At 32.3% G+C, this 19,952-nt stretch overlaps 2 protein-coding genes across 2 annotated transcripts; one reads left to right on the plus strand and one right to left on the minus strand.

The window, feature by feature from the left end:
- The first annotated feature begins 5,159 nt into the window (after positions 1-5,159).
- LOC107865680 (osmotin-like protein OSML15) lies at positions 5,160-6,126 on the plus strand. The gene is given in 1 exon segment (NM_001324901.1): positions 5,160-6,126. A coding segment is annotated over 1 exon segment (753 nt). The 3' UTR covers positions 5,913-6,126.
- Positions 6,127-8,000: 1,874 nt separating this feature from the next.
- LOC107865671 (osmotin-like protein OSML13) lies at positions 8,001-8,849 on the minus strand. Its single transcript, NM_001324898.1, is given in 1 exon segment — positions 8,001-8,849. A coding segment is annotated over 1 exon segment (741 nt). The 5' UTR covers positions 8,847-8,849; the 3' UTR covers positions 8,001-8,105.
- Positions 8,850-19,952: the final 11,103 nt, after the last annotated feature.

Genomic DNA, 19,952 nt, shown 5'->3' on the forward strand with positions numbered 1-19,952 from the left:
ATAGATAGATAGATAGATAGATAGATAGATAGATAGATAGATAGATATATTCTTTACATAAAGATTATGCATGTTTAACGTCATTTAACGTATGTATAAAGGAAAATATTTATTTTATATATTGAAATACAAGTAAAACATAAAGATTACGTTATACATAATTTGTATATTATATTTGATATATTTTTTAGTGTAAGTTTTTTCACGTTAGATTGATTAATTTTATTATTATTATATCGGTTATTGACTACATGTAATCAGTATAATTTTAAAAAATAATAGTATATTAGATTATTTTTTAATAATATATTATATTATTTTATATTATATTATATATGTAATGTAATATATTATTTTTACTAATAACAATAATTAGATTACATAAAGTTACTATAAAATGTTTTATATAATTATTTTATAAAAATAATTATTTAGTTTTTACTTTTTTTTATTTCCAAAACAAACCACATGTGATTGGTTTTTAAATTTTTTATTAGTATTATTTAAATTTAAAACAACCACAAGTGGTCATTTTTAAAATTTTATTTTATTTTGTGATTTCAATAAAAACTACCATCAGTGGCGGTTTTTTATTAAATTAATTAATAAAAATTAATTTATTTTTATTTTAAATAAAAACCGACCACAAGTGGTGGCTTTTTTAAAAATATTTTCTTTTTTTAATAAATTTAAAAAATCGACCACAAGTGGTCGATTTTTAAAAAAATAATTAAAAAAGAATTTTTAAAAACCGACCCCTTGTGGTCGGTTTTGTTATTTTTGTAAAAATTTTAATTTTTAAAATATATAATAATTAATATAAAAATAATTAGAATATTTATTTTGATATTTTATAATTATAAAGCTACCACATGTGGTAGCTCTTTTTAATTAAAAAAAAATTAAAAAACCGATCACAAGTGGTCAGTTTTTTCCAACTACTTTTTGTGGTCGGTTGTTGGTGGTCAGTTTTTCCGGTTTTTTTAGTAGTGAATACGAGAGATTTCTCTCATTTTCTTCCTATTTTATTTCACCTATTTTAAAGAAGTTAAAATATCTAATTTTTAAGAAAAAGTTTCAAAAAAGATGATAAAAGTTAATCTAAAATAGAAGAGCTAATTATTTCTCCTACTTTATTTTGCCCACTTTAAATAAAATAAAATAGCTAATTCTTAAAAAAAAAGTTTTAGAAAAAAAACAGATAATAAAAAAAATCAATTGATAAAGAAATTAAAAGATGAAATTCTTGCTTAGGAAAAAAAAGTAGGAAGAGAAAATTTTTGTTGCTCTGTCTATGGACATGTTGCTAAGATTGTGGAATTACAATAATTTTGTAAACTAAATATATAATATATTTGCTATCTAAACTTGTTGGAGTCCCACATCGGTGGGTTAAAGGGTCCTTAGTCTCCTTATAGTCTTGGACAATCCTCCCCTCATGAGTCAGCTTTTGAGGTTGAGTTAGGCTCAAGATACATTTCTTTATCAAAACTAAAACTATAGTTAGAGTTGTATTTTAGAATAACTAGTTTAGGTGTACGCGCCTCGCGCATGTACCTCACTTTATTGAGTTCAAACGTTGCACTAAATAAGATATTTATTTTTGTAATAAAGGAATATAATAATTAAATTCAACATCTTTTGGAGATTTAATTAATTAAACCTAACCTTTACCAAAAAATTTTGTCAAAATCGATCAACATTCATCTACCACCTGCAAACTGCAACAAAATAATACGATGATAGAAACATCAAAATAATATAATTAAATCTAACATTTACACAAAAAATTTCTCAAAGCCGTCTGACACTCATCTAGCACGTGTGAACTATAACAAAATAATACGATAATAGAGATATCAAAATAATACAACTAAACTTAACCTTTACACAAAAAGATTCTCAAAACAGAAATATAAATACAATACAATTAAACCTAACCTTTATCTGAAAAAAATCCTCAAAGCCGACCAACATTCATCTACCACATATAAATTCATCTACCATCTATAAGTTTATCTACGACGTGTAAACTATAAATATATCTAGATTAATAAATAAACATGTCTATTATACTATAAATATATAGTCATAGGATTAAAATTCTACTTTCAATTCTTTTAATTTTGTTTTTGGATAAAATTATATGATATCACTAGAATTCAATTCAGTTAGTACTTTTCTAAAAGCTAGATTGTTAATTTAACTAAATCTCCTAATATCTCACGTGGATAAAAGGAAAAAAAAAAAATTCGTATACAATTAGAACGGCTAACCAATTTCTTATGATGAAATATAATCCAAAGAATTTGGTCAAAATTGTAAATAAGTTAATTTTAAATTATTTATTGTATATAAGTCATTATAAAAAAAAATCACAAAAAATATCGTCTAAGAAAAATACATGATAATTTATTTTTATAACATAAAAAATATACTAAAATTTTAGAAAACTTACTTCAAATCACAAGAAAATTTGTCTCTTCAATCATAAATACTATTAATATTTCACTAAAAACTTTTCAATTAGCAATTGTCTATCACGAATACATGATAATTTATTATTATAAACTTTAAGAACATACTAATTAAAATTTAAAAAAACTTACCTCAAATCACAAGCAAATTTATTTCCTTAATCATAGATATTATCAAGATTGTAAATATAAAAAACAAAAATTTCAGAAAACATATCTTAAATCACAATCAAATTTATGAACAACGATAATAAAGGAAAAAAACTATTTAAGAACTATATTGTGGACGTATTCTTGTAGAAAGGAAGAATTCTCAATTTATAAGAAATTTTAGGTTTAGTTTACTTTACTTCTTTGTCAATTCAATTTTTTTTATGTTTTATTTTATTTTTCTTTTTTCTTTCTTTTTTTGTTTTCCTTTTTCCCTCCACAAGTTTTCTTTTCCTTTTCCTTTTCAAATCAAATAAATTTTCTTTCCAATTATGTATTTTCCTTTTTTTGTTCTCTTTTTTGCTTTGGACCTTCTTTTTATTGTTCTTTTCAATTCAAATCAACATTATTTTTTATTTATTTAATTTATTTTAAATTTTTAATATTAATAATAACTAAATAATAATTTGAGGAAAATAGTAAAAAAAATGATTCTATTTAGAGAGAAGACTTTTAATGAAGGGCAAAAAGTTCACATAACTTTTCTAAGGGTCTTCATACTTTTAATATATTATAGATATAGATATAGATTATAGATATAGATATAGATATAAATAATTAAATCTTTATCATTTAATTTGAATTATGTCATATGTCACCATTGATGACGCGATATAAAAGATACTTTTGAAAATCATATAATTAGCCTCTTGACGTCGTCTCTAAAAAGGACGTCCTTTTCACTCTTCAACCTGATTGATCTACATATTAATTCCTTACTCAAAATAGCATAAAAAGTCTTTTCACTTTCAACTGGATTCACCTCCTAGGTAAGAAATTCATCATCATTCTTTAATATTATTGGTCCCTTTGTTTTTTTTATTTGTTTTTTTTTTTTTGTAAATGACACATCAATAGTCAAGAGATATTATTCAAACAGTAGCTAGTTTCCTTATTCGAGTTCTTTTTCTTCACAAATGTTGTTGAGTTGGACCAATTGATCTCTTATTAAGATTAATTACTAAATTCTCTTTATAAAAAACAAATAATTAAAATGCCTTCAACCTTACATTCTATTGACTAGCTTTCGATGTTTAATATTGCAGCAAGTACCACCATAACATGATACACATATAGAGCGTTATTTTTATCATAAAAAATTCTTGATATAAATTTAAATTTAATCAAATCTCAATATTGATATTGAACATTGGATGGAAGTTGTTGGATATTTGTTTTCCAATAGAAACAAAACAAAAAAAAGGGAAAGAAAGAAACAGTTTTTGCAAGATTACTTTTAAGATTCTATTAAAACAATTAAAAATAAAATAATCGAAGTTCTTTATCCATGTCAGGAAATGCATGAGAAGAATCAGAAATTAGCGATTGACAAACATTTAATGATGTAGCTAAAGTACAATGAAATTCGTTGCTAATCTAATTTAACAATGAATTAACAACAATATATTGTCAAAAAATATATTAGGTTCAAGCTATTTAGCAATAAAGTTCCTAACTTAAAATTTTTTTTCCTAAAAAAATTGTGTTAAAAGAATTGCAACATCTACGCCCATGCATCCAATTTGCTCAAACTTTTTTGACCGTAGAATATGCATATGCACGTTTTCTATTGATTATTTATCCACTTGATGCATATGCTTTTTAATGGTAATGGACTTTGGGAGAAAAGGTCCTCTTTAATTATATATAACCAAGAAATGTGACATAAATAAATTATTAACATAAAAATCACTAGAAATATTATAAGTCCAAAAAGAAAACAGTATTTTACTATAGACAAGGGGGAAAGAAAATGTCTCTAAATAAAATAAATTAGTAATGCATCAATTTAAAGTTCTTTTATTTATGAAAATATGACCAATTTAAAATGTAACACTGGTAATAATAAAGCTAAATACTTATTCAGATTCGTTGTCTAACTAAGCAATGTAATGTTACTACATAGTTAAACATAGAAGTGACAAGTACTGTCACTTAACTATAATTAAGTAATGAATATATGTATTATAACAAAATAATATTATAGAGTTGTTGATTTAATTAATATAAACATCGTGTAGCATCAACTTGTTTTATTCTTAATCAGAGTTTTTGAGTTTGAGTTTTGAATATGAAGTCGTTTTTAATTGGAAGTTTTACCTCTCAAAGTGAAACTTCCAGATACGAATTTAAATTAGTTGGACTTTAAAAATAGAAAATATATATGAGTAAATAAAAACCACTAATTGAACAGGGAAATATGACCGGAGTGAACACTTAACATATATTGCTTATATGTTGTATATTATATTGGCGGCTTTTTGTTTCAAGTGGTGATATTTTGGCAACAAATAAAAAAATTATTTAGCTTCAATATATGTACATAATGTAATAATTGTCAGGCACTTTATTTTAGCCGCCTACATTTATATGATTTAATGACAATAGTATAAAAAGCCGCCATACCCCTATATAAACCCATAACTCAAATGTGTCAATACATCCAACAACAAAAATATTCTTCTTACTAAAATGAGTCACTTGACAACTTGTTTAGTGTTCTTCCTCCTTGCCTTTGTGACTTACACTTATGCATCTGGTGTATTTGAGGTCCACAACAACTGCCCTTACACCGTATGGGCCGCAGCAACCCCGGTGGGTGGTGGCAAACGTCTCGAGAGAGGTCAGAGTTGGTGGTTCTGGGCCCCGCCGGGCACTAAAATGGCACGTATATGGGGTCGTACTAATTGCAACTTTGATGGTGCTGGTAGAGGTTGGTGCCAGACTGGTGATTGTGGTGGGGTCTTAGAATGCAAAGGTTGGGGTAAACCACCAAACACCTTAGCTGAATACGCCTTGAACCAATTCAGCAACCTAGATTTCTGGGACATTTCAGTAATCGATGGATTCAACATCCCTATGTCTTTTGGACCAACTAAGCCTGGGCCTGGAAAATGTCATCCAATTCAATGTGTTGCTAATATAAATGGTGAATGCCCTGGTTCACTTAGGGTACCTGGTGGATGTAACAACCCATGTACCACATTTGGAGGACAACAATATTGTTGCACCCAAGGTCCATGTGGTCCAACGGACTTGTCAAGATTTTTCAAACAAAGATGTCCTGATGCATATAGTTACCCTCAAGATGATCCAACAAGTACATTTACTTGCCAAAGTTGGACTACTGATTACAAAGTTATGTTCTGTCCTTATGGTTCTACTCACAATGAAACATCAAGTTTCCCATTGGAGTTGCCTACAAGTACACATGAAGTTGCTTAAGTAAATTCATGAGTGTAGCTAGCCATCTCTTTCTTGTTCAATTTGGTTGAGTTTTGTCATTAATTGCCTTCGTATTACCCACATTTCTTTTAGTTTTGTTTTCTTGAGGTGGCTAAGTTTTGAATAACGGTTAATCACTCAATCACATATTGTACTTTGTGTTACACATGATGTTTTAAATTTTTACTCAAGAGTCAAGAGTGCATTTTTAGAACATCGTTTATGTTGTCTTTTTTAATTCTTGTTTTTTTTTTGGTTTCCCATCCGGTGTCCGGTGCCCGCATTGGAGCCCCGACTAATCCGGATCACGCGTTGCAGGGCCCATTAAGGCGGTAACGCTCCCAACAGAGTTTTTTCCATATCCAGGATCGAACCCTCAACCTCTGGTTAAGGATGGAGCAGCCCCAGCCCCATACACTGCGGTTTAATTCTTGTTATTAAAGTTTTAAATGAGACCAAGAAAGGAATTTTAAAATAGGTTTCATAACATTCTACAGTAGCCAGATCTGAAAATATAAAATTGTAGGGACAAAATAAATTACTTTAGGAGAGCTCTTTACAGGACCTAATAAGTCAAAAGATGGAGATCTTTTGTTATAGGCGGCTTTTAGAACGTTACCATGCCCTTCATAATTCATATTCGATATCTATTTCAGGCTCGAATAATTTAAATTCGTATTAAATTTTTTTTGAAATAATGTATTTCCTACCAAAAAGGTTTTTATTCATGATTTGAACACATTATATTTTATTAAAAATGAAGTATTACTTTGCCATTCTATCACTATGTATTTTGATGGTTATATTATCGTCATGTAAACCTTATATAGATGAAATTTTTCTAACAAAATCTCTCCATTCAATTTCATTGTCTTCTACAAAAGTGCCATTGAGTTGGACTTATTCTCTTGATTAATATGATGTAGTAGTTCGTTACTTGTTTCCAAATTCTCTTTATAAAAAAAAAAAATTGCTCTTTTCAGTGTTACAGTCTAGTGGCTTTTTATGTATGATTATTGAGCCCACCATTGTAATGTATCAAGTGGATAATTTATAGGAAAAATAGTATATGCCAACTCGATAATTAAAGAAAAACGTATGTGCATCTACAGTCAAAAGTCAAGAAAATGAGGTGGGTGGGGACATTTATATATGTTGCTTAGTGGTTTATTGATTATTGATTATTATGTTGTCAAAAGATTATTATTTTCTCAAGTAATTTTATTGTGTCATCCTAATACAAGATTAAGACATTTCATTCCATCCATTTCTATTAGCCTCAAATCAAGCATTGTTAAAGCGGCAAATCGTTTTTAATTATTTGTCACATTTCATTTTAAGAATTTCGTATGGGTCTTGCCAACCTAGCTATTACATGAAATTAATACTAATTAATATTGTAGTATAAAATGGACAGAAAGGAGTAATAATATAATCTTTTGCAATTGTGCCAGAATTTTGCTTATTTTGTGGAGTTTGTTGCATAGAATTCAAGTAGCTAGTACTGTATCATTCAGTTACGTACTTGAAAATGTGCTAAGAGCCGCCTATAAACAAACATTTTCATCTATAGACTTGTCACCTCAAATTAATAATAATAATTTCTAGATAAAATTTAAAAATTAATTTTATTCCAGGTTTGGTTGTTAGATCTATTAGTTAAATTCGGGATTATTTTATTCTGTCATTTACACTACTGATGGATTTATTATTTCATATAAAAGGTGAGATAAGCAATTTCATGAGATATCCTTATTTATCTCATCACGCGTACCAAACAATAATAGTTTATCTTATCCCTACCATTTTAGCGTATATGTAAACTAATCAGTCTGCCACCAATAATCAGTTATTTTTAATCACGCTTTATAAGGATCATCGAATCAATAGCAATAAGCTCAGAATTAAGAGAACTAAACTAATTTTCTGAACACCACAAAATATACACGAAAAGGCATGAAAAAAATATTCGAGGCAGCATATTCAATTAATCAAAACTTGTAGAAGCTGAAATTTCACCTCTCTGCAATCAATATATGGGTTTAGTCAGGGCATTATTAATCCAAATCACTGTTGATTTTTAATGTATAAAAATCAACACAAAAGTACATGTGTGATGATGTGACTCTTATTCAGATCTTTGGTTTATTACAAGCCACTTCAAACAAAATTTAAACAAAGAGACTCAAAACTCTACTTAGCCACTCCATCACTACCAGGCATCTCCAATGGAAAATTTGGGCCAGTAACACCATTAGGACAGAACACTACCCTATAATTTGTACTACCACTTGGGCAAGTAAATGTGCTAGTAGCATCATCTTGTGGGTAGCTATAGGCATCAGGGCATCTTTTCTTGAAAAATTTTGACAACTCAGTAGGACCACATGGACCTTGGGTGCAACAATATTGTTGTCCTCCAAACGTTGTACAAGGGTTGTTACATCCTCCTGGTACCCTGAGTGAACCAGGGCATTCACCATTTATATTGGCCGTGCATTGAATTGCGTGGCATTTCCCACCACTAGGATTGGTCGGTGCGAAAGTCATCGGTATGTTGAATCCATCGACTAAAGAAATGTCCCAGAAATCTAGGTTGTTGAATTGGTTCAAGGCGTACTCGGCTAGGGTGTTTGGTGGTTTGCCCCACCCGGTGCACTGCAAGACTCCACCGCAATCACCAGTCTGGCACGAACCTCTGCCAGAACCATCGAAGTTGCAATTAGTACGACCCCATATACGTGCCATCGCTGTCCCTGGTGGGGCATTGATGGTCCAGGTCTGGCCTCGATCAAGACGTCGACCGCCACCTACGGGGGTCGATGCCGCCCAAACGGTGTATGGACAGTTGTTTCGGACCTCGAAAGTGGCAGCATAAGTGTAAGTCACAAAAGCTAGAAGAAAGAGAACAAAAGATGATCTCAAATAGCCCATGTTTGTGGACATATTTTTTATATCAAGTTGTTGGATATACGGACAAATTATTTAGAAGTTTATATAGGGGTGTGGCGGCTTTTGGCACCTTGGACATTAATCATATACTACATATTAACATCACACTTTTGACTAATAAGTGGATAATATTCAAATATGTTTTGGTAAAGGTTGAGGTGACAAAACATATAAGAGCCGCCTCGTAATTAATTATTTTATATGAATATAGAGGTCAAAAAAATAAATTTGATTTGCTACTCGATGTATATGGTATTAATCCCGATTAAATTTGGATTCACACTGTGATTGTTCTCAATAGAACTTTTTTTTATTTTCAGGAGATCAAACTCGAGACTTCTAACTAGGAAGATGAATCTCAGTCATTACATTATAATGCATGTTGGTAATATAAAGTCAATTTCATTTGGTGATAAAACTGACCTAGAAACTCAGTAACGTGGCGAGACTTCTGTTTAAAACAAAATTGGAAGAAGAAACCATTTCATTTCTTTCATGTCCAATTTTTTTAATCGAATTTATACCGCTAGATAGAGCATCTAGTAATTTTCTTATTAATAATAAATTAAAAATCTCAACGTGAACAAGTACAAGTAAGGCGGATTTGGTCTTATCTTACCTAATTTTCTTATATATACTTATCTATTCCATTTTCTATTTCATCTTGTTTAAGTTTCATGCGTCTTATTTATTTTGCCGACTATTTGTGGAGTATTTAATAGGTATATATTTTTTAGTTCAAGTATTCAATAGGTTACTACCAAAGTCCAAAGTATTTTAAATGAAAATTTATGTCAGATTTAAGGGAGATCGTCACATCGTTATATTTTAATAAACTCTTCATATAATTTATGAGTATTATTAATAAATAGGAAGCATCACCAATGCCATTCATGTCCATAAGCAGTATTGGCATGTGTGTGTATATGTATATATATATATATGCTAAAAACATAACATGGTCAAGTAATATAATGATGTAAAAACATGTATTTGGTTAACTTAGTTAAATTAGAACAGTTAATCGCAAAAATATGCCGTGCATTCGCTGATAATACAACTACTTCGGATAAATTAAAGAAGAGGGGGGAAATGTCGATTTTTGATACACACCGAAGTCAAAACGCAATGAAAAAATAAAAATAAACGTATTTCCAATCATAGTTATTTGAGTATTGTAAAGAATAGTCTTATCCTTGTCACAAACTTTAACAAGAAATTAAAATGGTAAAGTAGAAACACAAAATGTTCTACTAGCCTATGCCTATGATCGAAATGTGTCTCAATGTGTCCGGGGAGTGATGGAGCCACAAGCATATTCATAGATTATATATTAGATATTACAATTTACTTGGAAGATTCTTAACTAAATAGGTAAAGGTGTCAAATGGGCCGGTTTGACCCGGCCCAAACCGACCCACATAAACGGCCCAGCCCAGTCAGCCCCCGCTGTAGGATTCCGGGTCTCGGGCTGGACCAATTTTTTTTTGGGCCTGGTTAACCCGGTTTAGGCCCGCCAGTTAATCGGCCTGGCCTGGATATAATTTTTTTTAAAAAAAAATGGGAATTTGACCTTTGGACCAAAAGTAGCCGTTGGTCGCAACGGCTATATGGCCATTTGGACCCAAAAACGGCTATTTTGATCCTTTTTATAAAAAAAAATCATTTAAAATATTTTTAATGCCTAAAAAATTCCTATAAATACCCTACGCTTTCAAATCATTTTTCAAACAATTTTCATTCTCTCAAATCTCAATTCTCAAATATTCTATATATATATATATATATATCTCCTAAAGTGCTCAATTTTATTTTTTAATTTTGCGATTACAAAGTACGAGTGGAAATTTCTAAAATCACAACTTTCGGATACTTCCAAAATTTGGTATTGTAGTTCCATCTCTTACTTTTAATTTTTAATTAGTGTATTAATTGTTGAATATTTAATTTTATTATTTTCGTGTATTTTGAATTTTTTTTAGTTTGATTTATATTATGGATAAATTAAGAAACCTTGCCAGTAAAAGTGTCAAAATTTTTATCCCGGAAGTGATAGTGGCAGTAAAAAGCAAATTACTGGAGGTAGAGGTAGTTCAAGTAGTAGATATACCCGTGTGACTCCGGTACTGCTTAGTCAACCTTTTGAGGAAGAAGTAGGTGTAGGTGCTCACGATATGAATTATGCAGAAGCTCAGGAAAATTACGGTATAGAAGAAGAAAATGAAGTAGATGCGGTTAATTTAGAAGAAGATGATGAAAAAATTAGTGAGACACCCAAAGTAGGAAATGCTAATGTTAGATCTGAATCGGTTAATCGTCCTCCCCGTTCCCCAAGAGCTCGTAGAACAACTAGTATTGCATGACAACTTTTTACATGTATAGAAGGAGAAACTAAGGTGCAATGCAATATTTGTCAACAAGTAGATGAGCATAAAAGAGGAGGCAATCAAGGGGGCACGGGTACGTTAATGAGACATATAAATGATAATCACAAAAGAGAGTTACTTATTGCACAAGGTGGTGAGGCTGTTGGTGGGCCAATGCAAACTAAAATGGACCCAGCAATCGGTTAGGTAATTAAGAATTAACATAAATTGAGGGACCAGGAAGAAATAGTAAAAATGGTAGCTGTGGGTTGTTTGTCTTTCAGTTTTCCTTCTTCGAATGCTTTTATTCATTATATTCAAGCAATTTATAATCCTATGTTTAATGGTATTCCTAGAAGTACTTGTCAGGCTGATATTTTTAGACTTCATTCACAATATGTTTTTTTATTTATCTATATTGTTAAAAAATATTCAATGTAGAATGGCTCTAACTTCAGATCTTGATCGTGCTGTTAATAAAAATAATTATTTAACCATTACTTGTCACTAGATAGATAGTAATTTTGTTATACAAAATCGTATTCTAACTTTTTTGTATGATGAAGATCGTTGACATACTGGAGAATTTATTACTGATTCGATTAGTAAAGTTGCAGAATTTTATGGTATTAAAAAAAAGTCTTATGTATTGCTTTTGATAATTCTTTTAACAACAAGACTGCTATTATAAAGTTAAAAGCTAAGCTCTCTCCGTCGTTACCTGAAATATTTCATGTTAAGTGTGTTTGTCATATATATAATTTAATTGTAAGAGATGGTCTTGAATTTTTTGAGCTTTATATTGAAAAAAAATCGGCTTTCTATTGGCTTTATTCAAGAAATAATCGAAGAAAAAGAATTAGAGAATTTAAAGTTAAATGTCAAGAAAATGGACTTAGACCGATATTGATGCCTGAAGAATGTGATACTAGATGGAATGTTACGTATGATTATTTAAAAACTTGTCATGCTTATAGAGTTTCTATTATACTAACGTTTAACCAACATTGTGGTTCATTTGCTGATTCGATTGAATGCATGCTACATGATTTTGATTGGGCTGTAATTGATGATCTTGTTAAGTTTTTGAAAAAAAATTATATAGCTACGGTTGAATTTTTATTATCCTATTGTGTGTACTATTTTAACATATATAGCCGATATTTCTACTTTGTTCAAAGAATATAAGAATAAAGAAGATTACAAAGAAGTTGTTGGTGCTATGTTTGCAAAATTTTAAAACTATTTTTTTTCCTGATTCCCCCTATTTACTTGATTGGTGCTATACTAAATTCATGTATGAAATATACTACTATGTGCTACTTTAGTACTCTTATTTATTCTAAATTAGAGATAAATACTAACAATGATTCTAATGATGAAGAACAAGAACAACTAGATTTGTATACGGCTATGAGTGATGCGAACATTTACATAGATAAATTATATAACCATTATGCTGATTTACTTGATTTAGCTTTACCGACAAATATCACTCCAATTGTCGCTCCTCATCCTCCCGAGAAGCCATCATCTTCTAAAAGGCCAGCACATAGTTGCTTTCCTGATTACTTTTATGATTAAAATGTTTGGAACAGTTTTGAGGAGGGAACTTACAAAACAGCTTCTCAGGAAGAGCTTAAGTATTATCTTTAAACGCCGATAGAGGATCGTAGACGACGGATCAACGCGTTGGATTGGTGGAAGAATAATGAAACACAATATCCTGTGCTTTCAATATTAGCTAGAGATATATTGAATGTTCCAATGTCAACCGTTGCATCAGAGAATGCTTTTAGTCAGGGACGACAACAGCTTGGAGTCAACCGACACTCACTAGGAAGCAATGTTATGAATGTTCTAGTTTGCCTCAGAAATTGGATTAGAGCAAAACGAAGAAATCAAGGAATGGGTGGATCCAAAAGACGAACAGAATCTTGAAGAAATTATGACTTCAAGTAAGAACTCAGCACAATCAAGTCCAATACATGATTTTGCCCCCATTGATTTTGACTATCCTATACAACTTCCCGTTAATGTTAACATGGATGAGTTGGAAAAAATGATGAAAACTTTGTAGATTTTTCATTCATGTACATTATAAATTTTGAATCATTTTGCAATCAATAAAATATAACATTCATTCACTGTCACACCCCCTTTTTAACTCCCAAAAGATTTCGTTTTAAGGTTGAAAGGGTTTTTCATTATTAAAGTGACAAAAGTTATAAAATTTGTTTCAAAAAAGGACTATTTACATTTTTTATTCAGATTCGCCACTTGGCATAGATTGGGTGTTCCAAGTCACCTTTGAAAATCCATTTTCAAAACTTCTTTTGACTCTAAAAACTGATCTGCGAGCAGAGATTCCGGCTAAGAAATTCTGTTGACCGAGGGGAAGGTGTCAGGCACCCCTCGATCCCATGGTTTGACCACGGTTGCTCGGTGGAGGATATCGGCTAATTTGACAACACAAATGTATAAACCACACAAAAACACATAAGACAAACAACAAGCAAATCAAACAGAGTTCAAAACCAAAATAAAGTCTAGTCCAAGTTATACAGTCCCAAAATAGAAAAATGCGGAAAACATAAACCTATTCTATTCTAAGCTAATCCAAAACTACGCTCCATTACTTTCTCCATCCGCCGTCCCAAGCCTTGATCGTGCTCCATCTTCAAGTACATGATACTTCGGGGCATCCCCCGATGAATAAATACAATTCCTTCAGGGCATGCCCCGACAAGTGAATACAATATCAATTTCATGTGATAAACTAGAAAACCTCCAACGCATTCAACATTCCACGTATTTAACCAAAATATCATTCCTAAATTTGACTACCCGGACCTCTTTTGCCTATTCATTTCAACATATCATAATTCTGTCGCGTTCCAACAACATTCATGCGTGTTCCAAATTTAATAAAAAACTACAATAAACCAAAATTGATCCCTATTCAACCATTTTTATCAAGTTTTCAATTCCCACCCCCAACTTCATTTTCAACCACATGATTAACCAATTTCGATAAAGATTCAACAAGTGGATATCAACAATCATTCACGGTGATCCAAAATATACCAACATCAACAAACAAAATCCACACATAATGAATTTGACAAGCAAAATATCAAACAATTAGGAATTAATAGAGAAGAGATGAAAATTGGACCTTAATGTCGCTTTCAATTGAAATTGTTTTTTTGACTAAAACCATGACCAAAATCCGACAATCGAACCTCAACATCAAATCTCAGACCGATGGAACCGCATCTCAGACTAGCCTCAATACAAACCTCAACCAACAAACCCCAACTCGAATTAAATCTTTAACTTGCGAAACCAAAATCGCAGATTTTGACTTAACCATCAATGGATCTCTGCGTAACCGGAATTGAATTTAGTGTTTTCATCTCGTTGATTTTGCATTTTTTTATGACTATTGACGGAGGGATGTTCCGACCAACTGATTTCGGCGAGAATCTCACCGTAAAACTCAAAATCGGTCCCTCTCTCTCTTTTCTCATGCCTCCAATCTCTCACTCAGTTCTCGATTTATCTCTCTCTCAATCGGGTATACATTTTGCTCCCCTGAAAAAGATAAGAAAGAAACATATATGTATGTGAAATTTTGCCCCCAAATTGTAGTGTGTGCTCGTTCTGCTAGGTATGTGTGTGTTAATGGCGTAAGCTTATGAGTGTCTCATGGCGTGAGGTTATGAGTGTTGATGATAGAAAGAGAAGAAAAAAAATATCAAAAAAAAATTAGAAAGAATCCTCTTCCCCCCCCCCCCCTGTATGTATTAGTGTAGGTATATAAAGAAAAAAGGAAACTTTCCCATCTCCCCCTAATCACGTGGGCCCCTTTGTTATATATAATGGAAAAAGAATGAGTGCTTCCCTTCCTGGAAGGTTCCTCTTATTTTTGTTTTTTAGTCCATGTTTCTTTCTTTGTGGACAAAAAAAAGGAAAGGGGGGTGGGGGGTCACGTGGAGGGTAGGGTAGGTGAGGCTAGGGGTATGGGGTAGGGTAGGTTGTTAGGATGAGGTGTAAAGTTGGTTAGGGGTTTGTTTAAAGTTGTTATTTTTTGTATTTTGTGAGGGTATAGTAACATGGATGAGGGTACACGGTAGGATAAGGTAAAATTGGGTAAAAAATGTTATCGGGGAGAGACGAAATTAGGTGTCTACATTATGCCCCCTTTGAATGTACATATGAAGTATTTTCAGATAAAGAAGTAGACAACAAGACAGAATTTTGTCCCGACCATTATTCAAAGGAAGAAACAGAAAAAAGAAGGACAATCGAGTCTTGACTTAGGACATCCTACCTACCCAAATTATGGAGGAATTAAATGACCTGTATCTCAAAAAAAATTAAAAGAAAGGGACAATACCGAGTTGGATAGTCGAGTGAGGTTCCATCGAGGTTTCGATCTGCGGCTCTGTCATTACATCAAAATGAAAATTACAAGTTAAAACATAAATGAAATTACAAAAATTCTATCTATGCAGCTTCTTTTGGACTCTTGACTTGAGTTTCATCACCCTATTCTTCAGGCGGGCTCCTGACTTGTAATTTCTTCGCCTAGTTGCTTGACTTTCAACTTCTTCACCTTGTTGTTTGACTTTCAACTTCTTGACCTTGTTGCTTGACTTTCAATCTCTTAACTTTGTTACTTGACTTTCAATTTCATCACCCCATTCTTCAGGCGGGCTCCTGACTTTCCATTTCCATCACCTTGTTCTTCAGGCGGGTGCCTGACTTTCAATTTCATCACCCTATTCTTTAGGCAAGCTCCTGAAACCAAAATCAAAACTAAAACGAAAATTATCCCAAACAAAGATTATGATAAAGAAAGATTTCATTCATTTATTTTTGTTAAAAGTAATGTCCCATTTTCCAGGAGGGTCCTGAACATAAAGTAAATTACCATTTTCCAGGAGAGTCCTGAACATAAAGTAAATTACCATTTTCCAGAAGAGTCCTGAACATAAAGTAAAATCTAATTTTCCAGGAGGGTCCTGAACAGAAAGTAAAATCTCATTTTCCAGGAGGGTCCTGAACAGAAAGTAAAATTCCATTTTCCAAGAGGTTCCTGAACATAAAATAAATTCCCATTTTTCAAGAGGGTCTTAAACATAAAGTAAAATCTCATTTTTCAGGAGGGTCCTGAACATAAAGTAAATTTCCATTTTTCAGGAGGGTCCTGAACATAAAGTAAAATCTTATTTTTCAGGAAGGTCCTGAACAGACAGTAAAATCCTATTTTTTCAGGAGGGTCCTGAACATAACAGTAAAATCCTAATTTTCAGGAGGGTCCTGAACAAAAGTAAAATCCAATTTTTTCAGAAGGGTCCTGAACATAAAGTAAATTCCCATTTTTTAGGAGGGTCCTGAACAAATAGTAAAATCCCATTTTTCAGGAGGGTCCTGAACTGAAAGTAAAATCCCATTTTTCAGAAGGGTCCTGAACATAAAGTAAAATCTCATTTTTCAAGAGGGTCCTGAACATAAAGTAAAATCCCATTTTTCAGGAGGGTGCTGAACAAAAGTAAAATCTCATGTTTCATAAGGGTGCTGAACAAAAGTAAAATCTCATTTTTCAGGAGGGTCCTGAACAAAATTAAAATTCCATTTTTCAAGAGGGTCCTGAAAAAAGTAAAAATCCCATTTTTCAGGAGGGTCCTGAACAGAAAGTTAAATCTCATTTTTTAGGAGGGGCCTGAACAGAAAGTAAAATCCCATTTTTCAGGAGGGTCCTGAACATAAAGTGAAATCTCATGGATGTGCATTTCCAATGGTATTTGAATTAAGTGAAGCGAGTTTGCCCCTGTTTCAACAAAGAAAATTTGCCAGTTAAAATCTTAGTGGTGGTATGCAGCACTTGGCTTTCCTGACACTTGTTCCAGTTTTCATTCCCTTTATTTTGTTTCAGATTGCTGGCACTTGCCCCTGCTTTACCGTGTCATTGACCTAAACACAGATTAATGAAAATGACTCTGAAACAAACACAGTATCTCTGCTTTGTCATCCTCCTCAGATAAACCCTTTGAACCTTGGTATTTCTATGAGTTCTCAGACTTGTCTATTGACAAAACTTTTTGCATACCTTGTTCTGACTTACAATCTTGTTTCTTTCATATGCTGCCCCTTTGTCTTGCTTTGTGCAATTAAAAAAGCTGATAGCCAGTTTTGAAATCTTTTCTAACTTATTTTAACATGGACTTAGCTAAAAGATGAGAAAAATGACAATAATTTTTGTTTTATTAGGATAACTGACTCAAGAAAAATAAAAATATAACTAAAGAGAATAAAGAAACAACAATGAATGTCTCCATCGAAAAAAATAAAAGAAAAGTTTATCTGAAAATGACAGGCAATTCTAATGATTATGAAATACATATCGGATTTAACTGCTTGATCTTCCTATCCAAAACTTTCTACCAATTATTGTTGAGTTAATGACCTCGAAATTGAGTTTCTTCCTTAGGTCAATTGCATTTAAGACCTCATTCGGCTAGTGGCCCATTGAATGGTTTTTTGCCAACAATCCTCTCTCATTTTTCTTTTCTCAGCTCACCATTAACTTATGGTGTCTGTGAGGGTTTTTTTTAACAATGAGACTCTCTTATTTTCATTTTTCTCAACTCACCGTCGTCTTATGGTGCTCGTGAGGGTTGTCACTGATAAGACTCTCTCATTTTTTATCTCCCTCAACTTACCATTGCCTTATGGTGCCCATGAGGGTGTTCACCAATAAGACTCTCTTATTTTTATTTCTCTCAACTCACTATCGCCTTATAGTGCCCAGGGAGGGTTTTCACCAATAAGACTCTCTCATTTTCATTCTCTCAACTCACTATCTCCTTATGGCGCCCGCGAGGGTTTTTACCAATAAGACTCTCTCATTTTTATTTCTCTCCTAATTCCTTATGCTGAGGAAGATAAGTAGTTCTCAAAATGCGTTATCACATCTATTGCATTCTTAGCCTTAGCATTTTCAAAGATTGATCTGAAGGTCTTTCTTTGGTTGTAACTTAACATTTGGATAGGGTTAGAAAGAAAAGATGGCATAGGGCCCAAACGACACTTGAAGTGGGGTGGGACTTACAACTTTTGGAATCGACTCAAACAATGAGGATTAACTCATGCCTAGTTTCTCTTGACTGGGCAATTCTAAATTGTTTATTTTGTTGGACTGAGCCCAGAGTACGGCATCCTACTATCTCATCCCCGAGAGAGGAGAATCAGGTCATGCGTAGTTCTGGTAGCTTGTTCTTTTGCTTGATTCTAATTTTGTTTCTTCTTTTTTTTTTCTTTTCTCTTTGGGATTTTTTTATGACCCTATTTTTGATACTCTTTTCTTTTCTTTTCTTTTCTTTTGGACACATTTTTTTCTCGACACTTTTCTATTGAGTTTTACTGACTCTATCTTGATTCCAAAAGAGGGGTATAAAAGAAAATAAGACTAAAGCTCAAATGGGGTAAACAAAGGATGACACAATGTTTGGATGGCAGAATGAAATGCCTTCGTCATATCAATCCTTAAAAATGCAAGTACATATCATGCAATATGGAAGTGAAAGATGAAGATCATTTGTGACATCTTTTGCAGCATTAACTTTGGCTGAGTCTGTGTGTCACTATTTCTTCTGCGCTTTTCTAGCATACAACTCCACTTTTGTTGCATATTCCTCACCTTGAATGACTCATCATTTTGTGGAGCTGATTTTTGTTCTGTTCACGCAACCACTATTTGACCTAATTGAGATATGTTTTTCAATTGATGACCAAGTTATTCTTGTGATTCTCAAAATAAGTGCCTTAATTTTCAAAGAAGGCTTCAACTTGTCACCAAATGTCTCAGCACTCTACCTATTTCCACAGATGTTCTCTTTTACTAACTTAAACCTCTGATTCAATGTCTCATGGTTAAATTGGATTTTAAGATCTGACTGAAAATTCCGCTAGCATGTCGTATCACTAGAATCAACATAAAATGCACTATGTGAATAAAACAAACAAACAACACATATTTAAAACACAAAGAAAAAGGGACACTTCAGTTAGTTGAAATAAAAGGGAAAGGGGTTTAAACATAAACGACAAAGGGACAAAACAAGATGGATCCTAAATTACAACCTTAAAATAATACAGAAAACAGAAAACAAAACAAAACAAACTACCAAACCTCTTCTTAGTAAGGAGAGAGGTGACTTCTCAATTGCTCAACCTGGCAACTTAGCCACTGATTTGCATATTAGCATGACTAGAGCTTCCCTCACTGTCAATGTTCTGCACTATAATTGATCCATCTTGAATCATATTTTTAATTTCTCTTCTCAAATCTTGGCAATCTTCAATACTATGACCCCGAGCATCAGAATGATATGCACATCATGTATTAGGATTAAAATTTCTTGAACGGAGATTAAGAGTATGCCCAAGAAAATGAGTGATCATTCCCTATTGTACCAATCTCTGAAATAAGCTGGCATACGACTCTCCAATTGGTGTGAATCTATCCCTCGATATCTGCCTCATTTTATTGTTTGGCTTGAATCCAAAATTGGGCCTAGAAGGGTTTTGGTTAGTTTGTAGAGTCGGAGGGTGACTCTGAGGAGTTGGTGCGCGCCATTGTGAGTAAGGAGGGAGTTGAACATATGGTTGTGCACAATATACTAGATATAAAGGTGGGAAAATAGAGTATAAT

This window comes from Capsicum annuum, chromosome 1, assembly GCF_002878395.1.
Source record: "Capsicum annuum cultivar UCD-10X-F1 chromosome 1, UCD10Xv1.1, whole genome shotgun sequence".
Taxonomy (NCBI): Eukaryota; Viridiplantae; Streptophyta; class Magnoliopsida; order Solanales; family Solanaceae; genus Capsicum; species Capsicum annuum.